At 41.4% G+C, this 17,180-nt stretch overlaps 1 protein-coding gene across 2 annotated transcripts in view; it reads left to right on the plus strand.

Moving 5' to 3' along the window:
• Positions 1-2,746: 2,746 nt before the first annotated feature.
• PHYHIPL (phytanoyl-CoA 2-hydroxylase interacting protein like) overlaps positions 2,747-17,180 on the plus strand; it is a 427,793-nt gene continuing 413,359 nt past the window's right edge. Inside the window, exon 1 of one of the 2 annotated variants that reach the window (XM_085604812.1) lies at positions 2,747-2,844. Coding sequence is in view for 1 of the 2 variants with exons in the window: in XM_085604804.1 (XP_085460930.1) it covers positions 3,951-4,056 (106 nt within the window). In the remaining variant the exon portion in view is untranslated. Of the gene's footprint in view, positions 2,845-3,555; positions 4,057-17,180 lie in introns of those variants that run through there. The other variant, XM_085604804.1, reaches the window with a different exon arrangement.

The following is a 17,180-nucleotide window of genomic DNA, read 5'->3' on the forward strand; positions in this document are numbered from 1 at the left end:
CTCACAAATAACCAATCTCAGTGCGTTTTCACCATGAACGGTAAACCAATTGCACAACCTTTTTCAATGAACGCACACTAAGAAACAAAATACATTTTGTCTACTTAACCCAAATAGGATAAATACCGGTATTACCTTTTGCAAATAACAGAAACAAAACTAGTACCACGATCACACTTGCCAAACTCAATCCACAGTAAAGCATACTTGCGTCCAACGGCAATTCACCTCTGCACCAATAAGCAAATAACACCAACCTAATTAGACATGCAACCCTTGGGAAAAAAACGTATTCATTCAGATAAATCCCTATTTGTATGAATGCAGCACCTCAAAAACACAATACCTTTCCTCAGACAAGTTCAACAATACCTCAATGAAACCAAATACGAAATTAACCTATAATAAAACTAAATCTTCTGTGACGGAAATCACAAATAGGGCAAATCCATCAATATCACAGTGCTCAAACCACCAACTGTTCCAAGAAACAACATTGCATAACCAAATACCATGCAGCAGAACAGGCCATCACACAACTCAAAACACAGTACTTCAATAACACACCAGACAATCCTCAATCTCAAGAATCATTCTGCCCTATCTATACTTACAATCCTCTTTGCTCGAAAAACAGCACTGCACGTCGGGAACTCAGCTAGTAATCCACCAGGAAAACTGACTAAAGAAAGTCCACAAAAACTTGGCAAAAAAAAAATAAAAAATGAAACAGAAAGAAGGTGCTCTTACTGTGCAACAGTCCTTTGCTACCATACCTTAGAATGCGAATTGTTAATGCAGAAAAATTCCTATGTGTCCATGGATATGCCTGGAGTCTCCCATGTTAGAGGTATTCACAGGACTACAGCTGTAATCACGGAAGATTCAGCACTAGTCATACAGTCCTGAGTCAACCATTAGTTATCTGTACCAGACAACCCTTTCTCTGCATCTTGGGTCTCTGGCAATTGTAGCTATTGTCCATGTAAATATTGGGATCTAGCAATAGGTCACAGTAGAAAACGTTCATATTTGCCATCGTACTGATATAGTGAGACTAACATGCTCCACGGAAGGGCGAACACAAAGTCTAGCGAAGAAACTACTGAATCGGGAGCAGGGGAAGCGTGATGAAAAAACCATATTTTTTATTGTTTTTTTTTTTTATTATATACAAATGTCAAACATGATCAAGGATCAACTGAATTACAACACATGTAGAATAAATACATTAGGCGAGGGGTTACCAAAACTTCATATTAACAAACCTTTCAAATATTCGGTATGACGGATAACAACAAACATTAGACATAAAATAAAGTAGACCTTGGTAGAAACAGTAAGTAGTTCCAACAAGGCTATGTCAGAGCTACTCAAAATAGAACCAAACCAAAACCTTAACATAAACATAAATACTGAAATGATAGAAACAGACTAATTCGAAATAAAAAGATAATATAGATCACCATATAGATCCCAACTAAAACTAGCCCAGATACATTCAAATATTTTGATAGAGCAAAGTCCCCTAGTCTTAGCCAGTTCGAGTTCCCACTCATAAGTTTGCCTCATAATTGTCCACCATTCAGCTACCCTCGGAGGCGACAGAGAAATCCATGCCCGGGCAATACAAAGCCTGACCGACACAATAGAAGTTGATAAAAGTTGTTTTAATCCCAGGTCTAGTTCTGACCTATACCCTAACTCAATCGCTTTGTGTGTGAACTGTGGATCATAGGAAGCAAATACACATTCTGTTAACCTGATTCACTGCTTCCCAGAACTCCCCCAGCTTTGGGACAGCAACAAACATTTATGAAATATTTCCGACCACAGATCTGCCTTTAGGAAACGTGGTCTTATCCTCACTATCATTCCCAGCCCATCTTGTTATTCTGTCAAAGTGTAATTTACTTACGAGTTTTAAATTGCTGTAAATCTTAAATTGATAGAATGTACTGAGCTCTCTATGGTCTCAAATGCAGCCAGAATTTCAGAAGTGACTATATAATTAGAGGAGATAGCTCTAAACCTGCTGCAAAATGGAGAAATATTTAATTCCATATTGACAAAGACCTAGATAGATAGTGCTTATAAGTGATTTCTTTGATGCATTATAGAGACAAAAAATATGTCAGAACTAACAGGTCCCTGAATCCTACAATGCACCAAAAGTAGTCCCAAATCTGTAAATACTTAAAAATAACCTGGGGTGTGGGTTCAAATGAAATTTGCAACCTTTCAAATGTAGGAAACCCATTTAAATTATTAAGATGTTCTAATTGCTCAACCGCATAACTCGGCCAAATTTTGACAATTGAATCATTAAATACACCTAGGAGCATTGGGTTATCCCATAAGGGCATACCCAAATGCATAAGTGGTAAGGAATAGTTGGATGCGATCTCAAGCCATATATAAACTATATCTTTGATAACCTTAAATCTAACCCTTTTGAAATATTTGGGGTCGCCTAATATGTATAAAAACATTCTGCTATCCGGTCCAATAGCAAAAGATAACAAAAAGCGGTGGAACTTGATTACCACCCAACGGGCCAAACAAAACAACACATCCAATCACAACCGGTGGGGGGGGTGAACAAAGGCCACTCGACGATTTGCACTGTTCGCAATTGCTCCAATACAGACGCACATTAACATGACTCTAGGTAGACCTATAAAGAAAGGCTTCAAAATCACCTTTTAAAAATACAATTGCCTTCGCGCACTCATACCAAACAAGTGCCTGGGGCAATGTTGTCGTAAAACAGCTGCACGTAAGGTACGGCTCCATCCGGGCACCAAAGACATCGTCACCAGACCGCTAAGACGAGTGAAAGTGGTAAGTACTGCTTACCACATACCGAACTGGAGTGCATCCCCAAACTTGGCCAGTCACCCCGCCATTGGCTGTTTCGAACGCTTTCCTCCCCGCCGATCGCAGCGTGCTCAACGGCCGCCGACTGCGCATCTGGAGGGCCGCGGGGGAGGGGCAGAGTGCAGGCCTGAGCCGTTGCCGCGCAGTGGTGTTCCCTTCCGCCGTTTATTTGAAAAGTAAATCAAACGGAACCCAAATCGAAGTCTAAACATGGCATGAAATCCGAATAGTACCGACATAAATTAGCAGTATTGGGGCGCTTTGGATTTGTTGCTTACAAAAATAACGAACTTATCGCCCATGTGCCTTCACTCCAAGTTTCGTTCCCAAAACACTGTTTAGCAGCTTATACACTCATGTAAGATAATGGAGGGCCTTTGCATTTTTTGCGGGGCTTCTTTGAAACAGTGACGATGCAAGAAATGCAATCCAACGTCGAACACGTGAGCGAGCAAGTGTGTTAATACATCTGTGGTGAGAAGCCTATAAAACAGAATAGTAAAACGTCCCGGGGGCCTAAGCACGCGAACGTGCCTATACTTGGATTTCTACTACAGTTTACAAGAACACATAACAACGGTCTTTAAAATAATTTTATAAAAAAAATCCGGCAGTGCTCTGGCTGTAGGTGGTCTTGTTGGTCCTGCTGCATCCTTGCTCCCCTCCCCGGCTGTCACCGCGGCTGCGGCGTACGCAGGGCGGTGGGCGTGCGAGCCCGCCCAGGGCTGAGCCTATGGCTGCATGCGCGCCTCCCCCTTCCTCCGCGGCGCAGGCCATGCACCGGTGCGCCATTATTCACTGTGGCGGGATCCTCTGCGAAGGAAATCTGCAGTTTCACGTTTGCACGGTATATTCCTTAGCTCCCCTCCCCCTCCGCTCCCTCTGCATCACTGCGGTGAGCAAATCAGGGGCGCGGGGCCCGTGACGGCCCGCGTGGCTCCTCCCCCTCTGCCCAGGCTGTGACAGGCAGTACCGAGGAGAGAGGCAAGGCACAGAGCGACTGGATCTTCGCACGCCCCCCAGCCTCAAGCACGGCGACCGCAGGAGCACCGCACTCTCCCCGGGGCAGCATGGAGGTGCCCCGGCTGAGCCACAGCATCAGCAGCCCCACCAGCCCCTGCGAGGATGTCATCAAGAACCTCAGCTTGGAAGCCATTCAGCTCTGCGACAGGGACGGTAAAGTCGACACCTCTAATCCCCCCCTCACATGAAGCTGTTTTATAGAGACTAATATGAGCTCGTGTCACAGCGTCCCCACTATTCTTTGTTAGCGTCCCCATCTGCTCCTAGTGGCTCTGACTGCTGGAAATGTCGCCTACTCATGCACCCCAGAACAAAAGATGGGGGGGGGGGGGGGGCTTCTCGTGGCCAATATCCAAATATCAATTCTTTGCAAAATAAACCTTTGCAATGCATCGGCACGTTAGTTGTAAGCACTGGCCATGGTGTTAGCTGCACATTAAATTCGAAGGGTAAATATTTTTTCCGGTGCAATAGCTTAGTTGACATGCATGTGGTTTCATGATGAGCCTTTCTCGTTTAAATTCAAACTATTGAGTTCGTTGGAAAAAAAAACACCCTTGTAGATACGCTTTATTTGTGTTGGTCCAGGGAAACGTACCGTAGCCTCTACATAATCTATAGTATACTGATCCCATATAATGCAGAAAACAAAAGGCGATGACCATGTATTGTGCTGGAATCGGTGATAAGTGACGCATGGTATACAGAAAGGTCGAGGGGTTTGGGAATGAGCGCTAAGGGGGCGCGTCCCATGGTTCAGCACCATGGACAGACAGAGCGTTCAGGATTCTGGGCATATCAGTTGCTGCGGTGTGTCCGCACTGAATTGGCCTGCTCTGTGTACCGCTGGTATAGTGCTTTGTAGAAACGAGATGAAACATGCTTCTGTCCTCCTGCAGCTTTGCTGTTCGTGGGATGCTTAACGTGTGGTAAGCTGCCCCCGCTACTGTGCTGAAGTCAAACTTTCAACTTACATATGCTCTAAATTCCATCAAGGAAATGGGAGCGCCACTTATATTCTGCTGTGTAAAACGCAGATAAGCTGCAAAATGCCATTGCTTTTTACTCTTATTCTTCAATTCACCGCGCATCAGATTCTAGAGAGAATATATATGTGTGTGTATGTGTGTTTATTTATTTATTTATATATATATATATATATATTCAAAGTAGAAGGGTAGATCAGCCTCGTGTTAAGAGTAAAAATGTTGATCCAGGTAGAAACGCTAGGCTTAAGGGCATCCACAAATTACATGGCTTTTGGTAATTTAAAATACTAGGACCACATCAGAGAAAATGGCACCCATCAGAGCAGTAATCTTTTTTTATAAAAGAATCTATGCAACTACACGAATATAATGAATAACCTTTTCACAGGTCTTTTCATTGATTTATTTTTGCAACCTGGCCCCCAAAGTACTGGAAGTTTTAGTCCGTGCGATTCATGCTATAGTTCCACAACCTGTCTTTCTCGTGGTGTTCATTTGTCACGTACAAGAGGTTTTCATTGCTTTATTAAAAATGGAATTCAGATATTGCACTCATAAAGTCTGTTTACCTTGTAAGGCATGGTCTTCGATTAATGATTGCTGTACCTTTTATGCTGCATACGTTGTTACATAGCTTCAATTATCGGGAGTATGTGTTATCGACTGTACAATATGATGGCGCCATAAAGGTTTTTGGAGACGTACCTCAAATATACAGTGTTTCAGGAAATTGTGTTTTATCCCATTTGTGATTAATGTAGATGGTTTATAGTGGCATGAAGGTTCATAAAATGTTCTGCGTGGATATTTTTCCACGAGAGTTGGAATAGAGGGGGCGTTTCCTCAGTGTTGGATCGAGCGCTGCTGTGAAGATGTGCTAACGCTATGTTATATTTTATTGTGTTTGAACACCCGGGCCAGGATGAAATGTATATTTTCAGTATTTGTAGGCTAGCGTACTTGACTGTGTCAACATTAGACAAAATGAAAATACACTATTGTATTGGTTTAACTTTAAAATATCTCACTTTACATTCATTCGGTGCCTTACTGTTACTACCATTGAGTGAGTTGTTCACGTCATTTCCGTTATGATCAACACTCCACAATGACAAAAATGTGCATTAACAGGTTATAGAAAAAAAGATATAAATAGTCTGTGTACCACCAACACCCTTTTTTAGAAACTGAATGAACGTATTCGCCTAATTCAAGATCGCTCTTTAAGGCGGCCACCAGACAGAGAGGCAATTGTGCTTCTGTCTGGTCCTGAATGGATGGATGTGTACAAGGTACCTACTGTATCCTTCCAGAAGATGGCCGTGTTCTCTTTTTGAATTCAGGGTTGGAGGATTCTACAAAATTCAGATCAGTCAGTTACGTTCACGTCTATGAAACAACAGCATGTTTTGTCTCTGGAGGCGTAGGAAGGTATTTATACCAGATTTGAGGTATCTCAGGTTTGAGTTGACGTTTCTCTTGTTGGTATGTTAGTGTATCTGCAGAACCCAGATTTCACCACACTATCATTTCCACATTTACCATGCCATTGCTTTTATGTTTACAAGTCAATGAAATGCGAAAAGATTATTATTGTGGAACAGTTTCTATGCCTGTGCTACCCACCTACTCTTCATTTGACATTTTGTTAAACCGAAATTAAGCAATTTCAGAATTCTGTTATTTAAAACATATGAAGTTACCACTCTCACTGTGCAGTAAAACCTACACAGCACACTCACTCACCATTTGTTTTCATTCATCATGTTTTAAAGCCAGAATTAGGACACAATCATATTGCACAGAGGGACCACCACTTTTTAAAGTCAATGTTTGCAAGCAAAAACAAAGAACAATGTCACATTTTGAAGATAGCAGCATTATAAATATAATGGTCTCAGTTATGTTTAGCTCAAAAATATCCAACAATCACTGATGCTTTTCACTGTTAGGATTTAAGTTATCCAGGCCATAATCTACTCCTTTTGAGACCACATTCAATCGAGGAAGTTTTGGGAAAATGCTAGCTAATTTGATTCAGCTCAGAATCATGAGTACATAACTGTTTGGTTATGTGTGTGTGTGTGTGTGTGTATATTGGCTAACACATATCATTTAGTGGTTGCCAGGAGCAGCTTCTGCCTCTGAGTTTCCCCGTGGTGTCCCTGTCACTGCTTTGCTAACTCTGATTCCAGCTGTTGTGGCACCAGCAGCAACTGAAAACAGAGCTCCAAGATCCTTGTTTTCTTCCAGTAGTTTCCCCTTCTTGCCCTGTCCCCAGCATCTCAGAATAAAATAGGGGACTGTTAAGGGGTTAAAGGGTGGGACAGAGCGTTAAGTTTTGATGGTGTTAACTGAGGTGTAATGTTGCTTATTTCCAGTAGTTTCCCCTAATTGACCTCCCCCTAGCATCTTAGAATAAAATAGAGGGATATTAAGGATGGGACAGAGCATAAAGTTTTGATGTTGGTGTTAACAGAGGTGTCATGTCGGTTTCGCTACCCATGGCACGTTTGTGAATTCATGTCCATGATTCGGCTACGTACCCAAAACATGGCATGTACTAGATTGAGTTTGACAAATTATGTCTGTTTAAATTTCTTTAAAATGATATTCTTGTACTGGATGGACCATGTATTGATTACTTGAAGATTACCATTAAGTTTCCATAATCTTTTTCTCCTTATTATTTGTAATTCTTGTGAATTTAATAATTACAAAAAAAGTAATCTAAAATATGAAACGGAGTCTAAAAGATAACAGTTGTTAGTCAGCTGCAAACCTAAGCGAGCATATGGGTGACTTTTAACATCATACACTGAGGAGGTGGAGGATGGGGCAGTGAGAACTACTGTCATTGAGGGCAGAGACTTCCTGGGATGGGTCTAAGATATGCTGCCCAGCCTCTAAAGAGCCAGTATATGACTAACGGTTAGGTCAGTAAGAGCCCTATTAGGGTTCACCTGACATGTAGGCTATTGTCTGGCAAAGTTGGTTGTTTTGACTCCTTCGTTTTTTGTACAAGTTCCCACTCGTGTTTTGATACCTCACATTTGTTGATTTTTTTTCCCCTTGTCCGTTCCTTTTGTTTCCCAGTAGTTCCCTTGAACGGAATTCCTGTGTTCTTCCTATTTTACCAATGTATAGAACTTTTGATTTGGACCACTTTCTTTTTATCTAGCAAAAAGAAAGCTGTTTCCCAGTGCCATGGAGGTTTGCCACGGGGCTAGTTACAGTGTGGCTACTCGCTTCACCGGATTAGTTGTCACCTGCATCTTGCCTCTATAATGCTGTGCCACCCCGTAATTTAGAGTCCATTCCAGGTCTTCCAACACTCAGCCTGCTCAAACAAGTGCATCTTTATCTCTGTTTATCTTCCCTTTCTCTCCAATACCCCCTTATACTTGTCAATAAGTTTTCTCCTCCGTTTTGAGTTATACAAAAGATGTGGATTAACCTACAAGGGGAGAAGGTGGGATTTATCTCGCTATCGGACAACAAGAGATCCACGGTTATGACGGAAGAAGATTATACTGAAGTCAATCTCTTATATGTCAAGGCCCAGGTGATCACTCAAATAGAAGAAGAACTTGAAACAGCTCAGCAAAAGCATTCCTTCTTGTTAGGAAATGTAATCAGTTACCAGGAGGGAATATAGCCAGCACATCTAGAACCAGTAATCTGCCAGTATGCTGAGCACAAGATTGATAAATTCAAAACCAAGAATTACATTTTCTTCTTTTTTCACAATAGGAATATCCCAGTCGGAGCAATTTTCATTCCTTGGCCAAACAACAACAATTTGGCACTGATCAGGCCAAGGTTCCCTTCATTCTTTCATATTTGAGCAAAGGCGTCTTAGTCTGGTAGTGTCCTTGATACTTAATCAGGGTTCGCAGCTTTCCCATTTCACGCAGTTTTTACAACACTGTACTGCCATTTTAAAGTGCAAAGTTAGCTACTTCTATATGGTTGCGGACACTTGGGCAAGGCTCGAAAGATTTAATTACTTTTATCAGTCAATATCAATAATGAGTGGCCAAGGCAGCCTAGACTGATGAATCAGCATCATTCTATCAAGGCATTGGCAAGGAGTGAAAGGAGGCATTAGCTCTGTTCGTGAACAGGCCCATCGCTTTAGATCCTAGAAATTTATGCCCAAATGAAGCAATGACACCAGGAAAGACCCTTCTTGAATGTGGATGATACATCCCAGATAACAAAAGAGCCAATGCACATAAGTAACATTAAAAAGACTGTGACAGTGGAAGAGAAGTATAGAAGATGCATCCAAGCTCTTCCAATACCAGCCTGCTGGATATATATAATATACATATAGCCGGTCTCCTTTCTTTTTTTCTTCTTTTTATTCCCTCCTAGGACCATTTTCACTTTCTAATAGGTACCCTCCACTGTTCTGAGTTTTACACCGGAAGTTAATGTACAAGAGGAAAAGGCTGGATTGACCTCGCTGTCTAACAACAAGAGATCCAGGAGCCGTGACAGGCCCTGTACAAAGCTTACTATGGCCTAGGAATTAATAATGCAATACTATCCACCAAATAATTATTTACTATCCTTAGGAAAGTGGATAACCATATCTCAGATACCATGACATTACTACTTCGATTGAGGCCTATGCCTGTGATGGTTGTTAATGCAAATGCTGAATTATTTGTGCTGCTTATCTTATATATTGTAAACTGTTTACTTGTTGAGAATATGGTCCCCCATTTCTCAAAGAGTGGAGCTGTATCCCCTTTTGAATAAATCAAACTTGAATACTGCTGATCTGACTAACTACAAACTAATCACTAAAGTTCACTCAAGTCAATAAAACTTTATTCGGTTTTTACAACCATAAAATTATAAGCAATTAGAACCATACAATACACAATACATTTCTTAAACTTATAATTAACATATCCTTAAAATAAGAGATAAATATCTTTAAAAATTCTTTTTTAAAACAAGCTGTCCTTTCTTGGGTCTCATCGACCTTCAAGTATGTCTTACACCATACTTCTATCCATATATACCTCACACTCCCTATCACTTATAAGGTCTATATTTCATCAATACTCTTTACCTTTAAGAAACTCTTTAACATTATTTAAATATTTACCAACGGCACAGGCTATATCTAAATTCATCATTCCCACTAAAAGATTTACAGCTTGCATCCTATTTTTAATATCATATTTTTTAAAAATCGGGCCTGAAATCTCTCTTCGTCTATCTAACGTCCTCCAGCAATCTACCAATATGTGTAATATATCACACGTAGTACCTAAAGTGCAAGCGCATTTTCCATTGCTGTTTATCATACGGTTTTTTACCCCTTTGTTCATGTAACAAGGGTTTATCCCAATTCTCAATCGTAGCACTTCGCGCCTTAGCTGGCAACTAGGTAGCCTGTCGATATAAGGATAATGTAGATCATTTTTCCATGCTGAGGCCATATGGGAGACTGAACTTTTTCGTGAAAGGTACTCTTGATCAAGGATTCGAGGCACTTCTAATCCCAGATTCCTACGCTCTTTCTTATCTAACTTCAGTTCAAGGGATTGAGGACCCCACTTTAAGTTTATTACACCATACGCTTCATTAATTGAGGCTCTCGTCTCTTTTGCCCAAGGCAGTTCACTATTGGCAATTTCATTTTTGCACTACTGTGAGATTTTTTGGTCCTCACCCAAACCTAGCCGCTGCCAAAAACGTAATAAAGACATGCAGGCTATGATGCTCCCTGCGGTGGTTCCCAATTCTAATCTTACCACTTGTACCATAGACGAACTTGGCAGCGCAAACAAACATTTGAGGATATTTCCCTCCTCTTTATCCCATCTATTTTTGCCACTTATATAGAGTACCTCTGCGCCATCCAGAAATTGTGGAGGGACCATTACATGATAGGCCTTTAACATCGGACTATCAGATCTTTCACCGTATACGCTATTAAGGGCCTCATGTAGGTGGCATACACTTTACCGATTCTAAAATACCGAATCATACCGATTCGGTATTTAAGAATCGGTAAAGTGTATGTAGGTAAAAATTCGGTAAATGTTACCGAATCGGAGTGAGTCGGTAATTACCGAATCGGTATTTACCGATTCGGTAATGAGGCATACCTTCCCATTGAGGGGAAGGTATGCCTCATTACCGAATCGGTAAATACCGCTTCGGTAATGGGGGAGCACATGCAAGGGTGGCAGGGTGTCACATTGACACCCTGTTGCACCCCTGATTCGGCCATGTGTGCACATGTGGCACACATACATGCCCTAAGGGCATGTATGTCTGCCACATGTGCACACTTCTAAGCGCTTTTTAATGCTTTTACTCATCCATACTTTATTTACCACCAACTATTAGTTGGTGGTAAATACCGACTCCAAACAACACCCACACAGTCCCCCTACATCTGATTTCTGTATTCGGAATTTACCGAATCGGTAAAATTACCGAATCGGTAAAATTACCGAATCGGTAATTTTACCGATTCGGTAAATTCCGAATACAGAAATTCACCCCCTACATAGCAAAAGCCTAAATACCGGTCGGTAACGGTATATTTACCGAAAATCGGCCGTTACCGACCGGTATTGGGCTACCTACATGAGGCCCTAAATCCTTTTTAATCCCTTCACTGAAGTAGAAGCCCTCATTTTTAATGCATCCAGATGGGTATGCCAATGGAGGCTATTCGCAAACCACATCCCCAAATATCTGTATTCAGTTACTTTTTCCAGTATCTCAGTGCCCAGATACCAGGAGAATTTTTTGTTTTACTTTTACCAAAACACAGAATTTTGGTCTTTTCCATGTTCATAACTAATTTTTTGATTTGGCAATATTCTTTAAACATGTTTCATTTTCTTTGCAGACCAATCTCCGTCTGATCCATAATGACCAGATCATCTGCGTATAATAAGCAGGGGATATGGTTTCCTCCTAATTTCGGCTGACCCCTTTAACCTTTCTTAATTCTAAGGGCAGGTCAGCTATAAACAGGGAAAAAAGTAAGGGGCAAGCACGCACCCCTGTCTTAGCCCATTACCAATCTGGATCCTCCTGGACAATCCTCCGTTCTCATCCAGGATTGTCTGGGCCCAATTTTTAGTATGCAGAGCTTGAATCAGGGCCAATAAATCGTTTTTAATTTTGTACTCTAACAAGGTTGACCACAGCTGCCCCCTGTTCACCAGATCGAAAGCTGCACGGAAGTCCACAAAGCAGCAGAACAAATTGCCCCTCTGCTCAATCGACTTCCGCGCAATGGACCAGAGAGCGAAACAGTGATCAACCGTCGAATGACCCTCTTTAAACCCTCCCTGTCCTGGGGGCACTATCTGTTTTTCCTCTGACCAATCCTTGAGTAAACCCAGGATTACTTTAGCAAACACTTTTTCGCCTATGTCCAGGAGATTTATTAAACAATAGTTTTTTGGGGAGTTTACATCGCCTTTTTTATATATAGGTCTTACAATTGCCCCTTTCCAACTCTCCGGCATGACCCCTGTATTAAGAATCCCCTGGAACATATTCGAAAAGAACTCTGACCACCACACTGGTTCGCTTTTATAATCACGGCCGGCAGATTATCTGGACCAGCGGCTCGAGTTAGGTTTAACCTGGATATTATACTTCTAATATGGCTGAGGGAGAAGTGCTCTTTTACTTCTTCCCTTACACCTGGCCATACAATGGTATTTATTTCCTCCATCCTTGGCCATTTCCCATAGATTTCCTCCAGATATTCCACCCACTTATCCTCCGGCACCAAGCACTGTAAAGACCCTAGTGCTTTGCCAGTGCTCTCTCGATAGTAAACGGTTGAAAGAAAAGTTTATATTTCTTTTTGCAGAACTTTGGAAACACATCCATGCATACCAGTACCTCTGAACCATTGCTGGTAGCTCATATTTGTACTACGGGGTCAAAACCACAAATACATCTATTATCTAAATGTAGCCTCCAGGATGTTCACCAAGTTCTTCTCCTACATATCTGCATATGTACCCTTCCAAGGAGTTTTTGCATACAAGTTTTTAAACATTCAATGAACAAGCCTGGTTTAGCTCTTAAGTTGATGATTCACCAGAGTTCGATAAACCCTGGCTAATAACAAATGATTCAGTCATTGGCCAATTGGGAAATAAACCACACTTGCAATACATATCTAAGCCATGCAGTAGACCGGAGTTAGGTGCCTTCCTGGTGTCACCAAAATACATTTTGAACAGCACCAAGTGAAGTTCAAATATCGCATCCTAAGTGAATGAGAGCTCCTGCCTGGCATATAAGGTGCTTGCCAGGTTTTACTTAATTTAAGTTCTTTTTCTCTGCCCATGGGAAACTATTTTGCCATATGTGTGTTGTCGTTTGTTGATCTTGTGGCTGCAGGTTTCTCTGCTTGCTGTCTCTGTGGGGTTTCAGCCCAGAAGTTCTGCTTGCCTTCTGGTTTTCTTTCACTTATTTTGGGTTGCTGCTGATTACAGACATTCCTGATTTCTAGTCAAGTGTCACACTTAACGCAATCTTTTAAGAAATTGTTATGATTAAAAAGTGCAAAAAGAACAATTGATGGAGAGAATGCAGAACCATGTCATACATTCACCCCAGTACAGAGATCTGGGCCTAAATCCATCATTTCTTTGCTCACCATGCCATTCTAGTTTGCACACAGTCATATGTAAATCAGTCTTGTCCCTGCGCCCAATGGGAACAGTCCAGCTCGAACTACCAGGCCAGGTCCTCCCTGGACTGGAGACAAGCATCCTAGGCCCGGTTTCAGGCTTTCAGCCTTCATCAGCCAGGATAGCTTGACTCCAGTGGCATGGAGAGCAAAAAAGTTGAAAAGTGTACATCTTCCCCCAACATAATCCTTTGGTAACAGAACTCTCAAATCTGCACCATTGGATGAATATCGTTTGACTTCAGTTACTCAGTTCTTGAACTCCGTTGCTCGAAAGCAAAACATGACTAGACCTTTAATAGCTTACCATTATTCAGAAGTTCTTGATCTTCGATGCTCAAAAGCAAAATATGATTAGACCTGTAGTCTCACGGTGTGCGATATGTCCGTCTCCGATGGACACTCCTGACCAAAGAAGGACTCTTCCAGTCAGATATCAGATTGCTCTTGTGCAATCATTTCTGGGACTGATTGCACAGTGTGATTCATGCCTTGTGTTGTGGATTTCCTCAAGTTGCCCCAGTGGCATTGTACCTTTACTTTCTTAGAAGATCCCATGAGACCTTATAGGAGGGACAGAACTGGAGTGCCAGTGCAACCTAATTTGGTTGCCTGACCAAAGTGGTTTTATATTCCTCACTCTCTTAGTGTTTTTACAGGTTCTCAACAACTTAACTGTTAATATGTCACTGCGCCTTCCTCATACCAGAGGACACAGTAAGATACTTGGTGTCCAGCAACACATCCTGGGCTTTAGGACCCCAGTACTCACTTGGTATATGATGCGTTCAGGATGCTAAGTCCTAGCCCCCGGAAGGATATACTTGGATAACAGCATTTCTGAGAAGGGTTAAAAGAAAATTGGCTTGTTAGGGTCCTTTACAGTTTTATCTTATGCCTTAAAAGTCCTTTCATGATGGAGGTGACCCATAAATCTCCAGACACACTCTAGTTGGTCCTTGCAATGATTTAGTGGCCTAACTCTTAGGCTAGTTTCCGTAACAATTCACTAAACTTTAAATATGGATCCAGTAGGGGGAATGGATGCTTTGTTACTTCCCGAAACCGCAGTAAGCCAGCAGTTTGTTAGTTAGGAATAGACCTGGGGTAAGGAGAATTAGATAAGAGTTAAAAACAGAGACACTGGATATTGTCACTCTGCCAGATCTCACAAGTGGGCACAGTCTGCTTTGCTGTAGCGTGGATATCTAAGGACAAGACAGAACCTTCACTGATCTTATCTTGCTGACTTCATCACTGTTCATAATATTGTATCTCAAATACCTTTTAACAGTCTGTGCAGTTATGACTCTAGTGTGATGTGTCTCTTCCTAGAGCTCAAAAGCACGTAGAATATATGTAGCATATATAAAAAGTATTCTGATCTATTGTACATTTGCTGTAATAGATAACTACCATCACTGTTATACTAATGGGTGCTATGGTTTCAATTGCAAAGGGTTTATAAACTGTAGGTTAATAAAAGCACATTTAGTATTAAAGAGGACACCTAACAACAAGCATTCACTCCCCTACCTAAGTTAATAACTTAATAATATATGTTTCTCTAAAGAAGCTTATCAAAGTCCAAACAAAATAAGAAATCTTTTCACACCTCTTATGCAAACAACTAAGTGCATATGTAAGAGTTCATAAACCTTCATGGACAAAAATAGTGTCCAATCACAGAATACTTCTCTGTATTAAATTCATTCTTTCATTGACTTCCCCAGAAATAGAAGACTGCAGAGCTTTAAGACACTGGCAGCAAGTGCCTGGCTTCAGCAACTATGTATCTTAATTGCCTAGCAAAGATATGCTAAACCATAATGAACTCATATTCTAAGAGTTGATGATGACTGCCACCAGGGCCTGACTGGCCGCAGTGGGCACTGGGCGTTTCCCCAGTGTGCCGCTAGATGGAGGGCGGTTTTGGACCCCTGGAGGGACATTTGTGTTACAGGGTGCTGGTTTTTCAGCATAACTGCAATTCCGCCCCCTGTAACAAAAGCGGCACCGGTGAGTTTGTCTTGTTCTTCTTGTATAAGAGTTGAGTTTTGGGCTCTGCTTCCCAGGTCACTCTAACTTTTTTATTCCCATTTTCTACCGGAGGTTCCATGGTGGGCTTAATAAGCCGTATATGGGTTAACAACACATTCATGTAGAGGTAGATTCTTTGGGTTATTTTTTGCCTATTGCTGTGAGGTTTACAGTGTGTTGTTCCTCCAGTGAGTGTTCAGATATATTCTCACTTGAGAATGGCTATTTCCTGCAAAGGTTTGGAATTTTGTATACCACAACATGAGGAGAACTGGGACCAAACCTCTGTGAAGCTTCCTGCCACTTTAAAGTTGCCCTCTTCGCTGTACCATTGAAGATTCCTTGTCCAGCACATTTGCTATTTCCAAGTTATGTTTTTCACGTCTGTTGTGCGTTATAGGCCTCAGAGCTAACCATAACTTGATAAAATCAGTGGTTCTTTGGCTCCACTCATCTGAGCCTGGTAGCCAAGAGATATTCCCTCTGCATATTTCTTTTTTCAAGACCCGATGACTAAACTCTGCGTCTTGCAATAGTGGGTGTAACAGATTTCTTTTCTCTGTTACAGTTAGCCACCCAGAATCTTCAGCTCTGTAGACCGGGCTTTGTCAGCAGACTCTGAATGGGCGATGGAAAAAAAAATCTTTGTCTTCTACTAGGTATTGTTTATGATTTTTAAGTTGGCCTAATGATGATTCAGATATATCTAATATTTTTAACCCTTTCAAGTCCACACAAAAATGTTTAAACATTATTACCTCAAAAACTACTAATTGGAATTATACCATACCAATGACATTTTCTTCCTTGAGCGACATTGTATATCAAGCGCTAGGTGTGGTGTATTTCCATTTTGATCACAATGCTTTGAGCTTTATTTTATCTTTGACTATAGGTAGTGCAGATATAGGGGATATCTCCCATACTAATAATGGAAAAGCCATTCAGGGGGTATGGTTTGTTAAGAACCCCATGGCTTTGGAAATAGTAGTCAGGATGGTGAAGAAGGAGGTGGGGAAACTTCATGACCTCTCCCCTGAGGACAGAATAACAGACCTTCAGGAAGACCCTGAAGAACGTTTCTCACTGATTAGAGATCTTTTAGCCCAGGGTAAAACGGTTGATATTAAAAACTCAAAGAAGGCAGTATGGTACAATAACGGCGAAAACAGGTTTAATATCGGCAGCCAAATCCAAACGTAGGAGTGACTTGGTGAGGTCAGAGCAATATATAGGAGGGAACTTGCTGTATCCAAGAGCAACTGAGAGAACTCCTAATGCAAAAATGTACATTGTGCAGTGAATTCCAAGGACAATACATCTTTTTGGAAAATAGCTGCAATGAGTGCTAATAGTACCCGGAGAGATCTCAAATATGTAGAACATTTAGTAATTTATACTCTAGCACAGAAGGATCATGTTGGAACAGTATAGATCTGCTGTTGGCTTCCAAATTGGGAGATAAAAATAACCTACAATTTGAGTGAAGTGAAACCATAGTGACCATTAGGTCTAGTCTGGCATCCAGAGCTTCAGGACCTGGTAGG

The sequence above is a fragment of the Triturus cristatus genome, chromosome 1_2, assembly GCF_964204655.1.
Source record: "Triturus cristatus chromosome 1_2, aTriCri1.1, whole genome shotgun sequence".
In the NCBI taxonomy this organism is placed as follows: domain Eukaryota; kingdom Metazoa; phylum Chordata; class Amphibia; order Caudata; family Salamandridae; genus Triturus; species Triturus cristatus.